Source organism: Buceros rhinoceros, unplaced genomic scaffold, assembly GCF_000710305.1.
Source record: "Buceros rhinoceros silvestris isolate BGI_N320 unplaced genomic scaffold, ASM71030v1 scaffold19280, whole genome shotgun sequence".
Classification (NCBI taxonomy): Eukaryota; Metazoa; Chordata; class Aves; order Bucerotiformes; family Bucerotidae; genus Buceros; species Buceros rhinoceros.
Window position 1 is genome coordinate 70,967 of NW_010390831.1, and position 3,915 is coordinate 74,881.

General features: G+C 38.2%; 1 protein-coding gene across 1 annotated transcript in view; it reads right to left on the reverse strand.

Annotated features, from left to right (window-relative positions):
• The window catches only part of ATG10 (autophagy related 10), a 72,253-nt gene extending 68,601 nt beyond the window's left edge, over window positions 1-3,652 (reverse strand). The window contains exon 1 of the mRNA XM_010139298.1: window positions 3,527-3,652. Coding sequence (XP_010137600.1) covers window positions 3,527-3,652 — 126 coding nt within the window. The remainder of the gene's footprint in view (window positions 1-3,526) is intronic.
• Window positions 3,653-3,915: the final 263 nt, after the last annotated feature.

Below are 3,915 nucleotides of genomic sequence, written 5' to 3' on the forward strand. Positions count from 1 at the left end.
AGCATGCAGAGGACAACAGTGATGGACTGTTGTCATTGTCACAATATCAAGCCTAACTTGGTGATAGAAAAGCCAATTCTCTCACTCCCAAGTCTCTCTCTGTGGAGCTTCCTGCAAGTATGAGTAGGAGTAAAGCTACCTGCATGGGTATTTATCCCCCTAAGAGTAACAAAGAAAGTACTACAGCCACCCACAGAGGTAAAATGCCCCAAGGGCACAACGAGCTTTGCCAGAGAAGGGTTGGACAGACCGTTCACCTCCCTGAACCAGTTCTTCTTGTCAGCAGAAAGGAATCAAGCTCCACAGCCTTTGCGTTTGTTAGTATTTGAATGTCATGAAAAAATACGTATGGCTAGCTGGAAACGTGGAGTTAGGAGCCTCTGTATCTGATAGCTGCACGTCAGAAGCTAGGGGAGAGGTGCCAGGAAAGAGAAGCATCCCTCCTGTTGCACTCTGTGCAGTGTTATGCATTTTGTACACTTCTGCCCCTATAAATAAATCAATACTTCAGCACGGACTTTGATCCCATTAATGCAAAAAGGGAGTCCACTTCTCCTCTAGCTGTCTTGTGAGTGTCATAAGCTAAAGTGAGCTAGCGTGGCTTTTCATATGATTACCTAGATTATCCTAAGTATGAAACAAACATAAAGCAGAGAGCAAACAGAGGGCAGCCTTCACGGTCAAGATTTATCTACCTATCTCTAACAACAGCACTCAGGTTTATCTCCATCAGGTCCTACAGTAGAGGTGCTTTTGGTTTTTTTACAGCTTTCTTCCGGGGGAAAGAAAAAACATTTAAAAAATTACATCGTTTAGAACATTTCACTTACAGCTATAAATACAGGGTTCTTCTTGGGCCATGTGAGCTTATGCCACAAGAGCCAGCTCCACAAAAACTATCAGCATTTTATCATCTAAATTTAATCTCTACAGAAACCATAGGAACACAGAACGCAGTTTTACAAGCCTCATTTACTTGTGTGGTCTTACTGCTATCAATGGATCTATTCACGCGAATATGGAATGAGGAATGGGATCCAACTGCATTACGTCAGTAAAATTAAGAGTGCCCCAAACTACCCACAATACTCACATGGGTAAAAAAAGCAAAAAAACAATGAGACATCTTGCTAGCAAAAAGCTTCCTTCCCAGACTACATACTATGAAAATGGATGGTCTCAATGGCCCAGTTTTTAATAACACACTGAAATAACAGAGTTGTCAACTTGACCCATTTAAAAAAACCTTACTATTTTTCTTACATGTGAGAACAAAAATCTGTCTCATTCTGCTATTTCCAGCAAAGCTTCTTATTTCACAGAAAGTTCAAACTTTGACCCATGTATTAAATTCCCAAAGGAGGCTCAAAGCATCTTTCTTTGTTGAATAAATCCTCACAAATATAGCTTTAGACTGAAATCTAAAGTTTCAAATGGTTGCCTCCAAGAAAGACAGCATTGTAACACTTGGCTAATATTTGCACTCTTTTACAAACTTCTTCACAGAATGCATCTAAGGTCAAGATCCTGCTTCTTACTAAAATGCTGTTTCACTCGGGATGAAAGGATTACAAATGCTAAGATACAACTGCTTATGTAGAAATTATGGCATATGTTTACTCCAGGACTTCTTGCATTTCAAAATGGTACAAGCACGATTTTTGTCCCCAAAATTCATGAAAGCATGGGAAACAAAGCCATTAAAGTACGAAAAAACAACGAAACAAAAAAAGAACCACCAAAAAAAGAACCACAACAAAAACTAGAGCCGTAGATTTTCTACAGCATAAAGAAATACACAGATAATAAGTAGCCTAAACCATCCATTATTGAAAAAGGGTCAGAGAAGCAAGAGAACATATGAAAACCTACATTGCCTACCCATCAGAAAAAGTGTGGCAGAAAAGTCCTAGAGCAGTGAGGATTTATTATTAGATGGAAAATAACAGAGGCATTCCAAGTAGAAAAAGCAAGTATTCAAACTATTTCTGTTGTTACTATTACAGAACAAATACAAATTATGTAGCCATAAGCCACAGCTATCACAAAGTTTTCAGTTAAGCAGGACATTAGTGATCATTAGGTATTTTTGAACCAGTTCGTAAGAACTGCTCATTTTCTCCAGGTCTTTGCGCACTGTGGAAGTTTCAGAGAACTTTGGAGAAAGCCAGCATGTACCAGTATTACTCTATACACCAGCTGATTTGTGTAACTATATACATAACAGCTTGACATAATCCCAAGCAAAGTAACAGAAGATGTCCTATAGAAGTCAGCAAATAAACAAATATATGCAGTAAATACAGTTATTTTTTAAGGAAAATGGATTTTGTCAGGGTGCACGTTTGGCTGATAGACACAGAAATCATACCAATACATGCTGCGACTTGCACAAGATAACTGTTGATTCCACAGTGGAAATTAAAAAATTAAACCCATGCTAAAATGACACACACTAAAGGATGAAAAAAATTATTAATTCACAGATCTCAAATGTAACTTTAAAAATAGGGAATCATCATAAAAGAAGTGATTCTAATGGGGTCCTGTGGGACTAGACTTGGCCCCATGCTATTTAAAATTTTGATTAATGACCTAGAAACAATATGTAATTATTATTGGTGAGGTTTGAAAGTTACGGGGAAGCAGCAAATAATGAGAACTGAGTATTCATAGAGACAGATTCTTCCAGTTGATGTATGCAACTAACATAATATTTTATATTACAATAAAAGCCACACAGCTAGAACAAAGTCTCTGCGCTATTTCAGCTTACATGGGTAAAGTGATCCTTGGACATATAACCACAAGCACTTGCTTGTGTAGGAAGGTTTGAATTTCACACTGATACAAAGTTCACTGTCTAGTTCTGTCCACAGCTGGAAAAGGATTTTTATATACTGGGAAGGATTCAGAGGAGATCCACAAGACTGATTAAAATATTGGAAAACATGTCAAATAGTCAAGAAGGTCAACACGTTTTGCTCTTACACTGACAAGGTTAAGGGATGAATTGATCTGAATCTGAAGCACCAAAACAGGGAGAGTTCTGATAAAAGAAGGGTCCTCAGCTTAGTACACAAGGTACCACCAGCAACAGCCAGCAGATAAAGCTCAGCAGTTAAGATTAAAAGTAATAGCTTTTTATTATTATTATTCAATTTTAAGCCCAGCCAACCATTCAAAAGGCTTGTTGAAAACTGTGACTTTCCCCATCACTGGGAATTCTGAAAATGGAAACCGCATAATGTCTTAAAAGTCATTTGCTGATCAAAACAGAAATCATCTCAGATTACACAGCAAGTTGCACTAGGCCATCCTAGCAGTTGTTTCTGGATTCATGAACCCTATTCAATACACGTACTGGCCAAATCCTCATGGTCTAAACCACTGATGTGCTATTTTGTTCTTGCAACATTTATTTCAAGTGTTTTAAATCCCCTTAAAGGATGTTCCAGTTTCTGCTGGTTGTCAACAGAAAAGAAGGGCCAGCAAGGGTACTTAAAAATTAACATGATTATTTTACCTTGCTGGTTCTCCACTCCCAACCATCTCCTATCTGCTGTGAAAGTTTAATAAATTCTTCACAGTACTGCTTGAATCTTTTCTCTTCCAGAAAGCAGTCCTCTTCACCTGCCATGCTACAGGACATCTGCAGAGCAAACTAAATGTTAGTACTGACAGATGAAATGAACACTAAAAACTTCACTGATTTATAGCAACTGAATAGTGGAACAACAAAGTACTGGGGAAAGAAACCTAATTTTTTAAGTAAAACAAAGACATTTCTTCTAGTACGTTAGAGAATCGCAGAAACACAGACTATCTGAGGTTGGGAGGGACCTCTGGAGATTGTCTAGTCCAATCCTCCTGCTCACAGTAGGGTCAATTACACCAGGTTGCTCAGGATCGTTT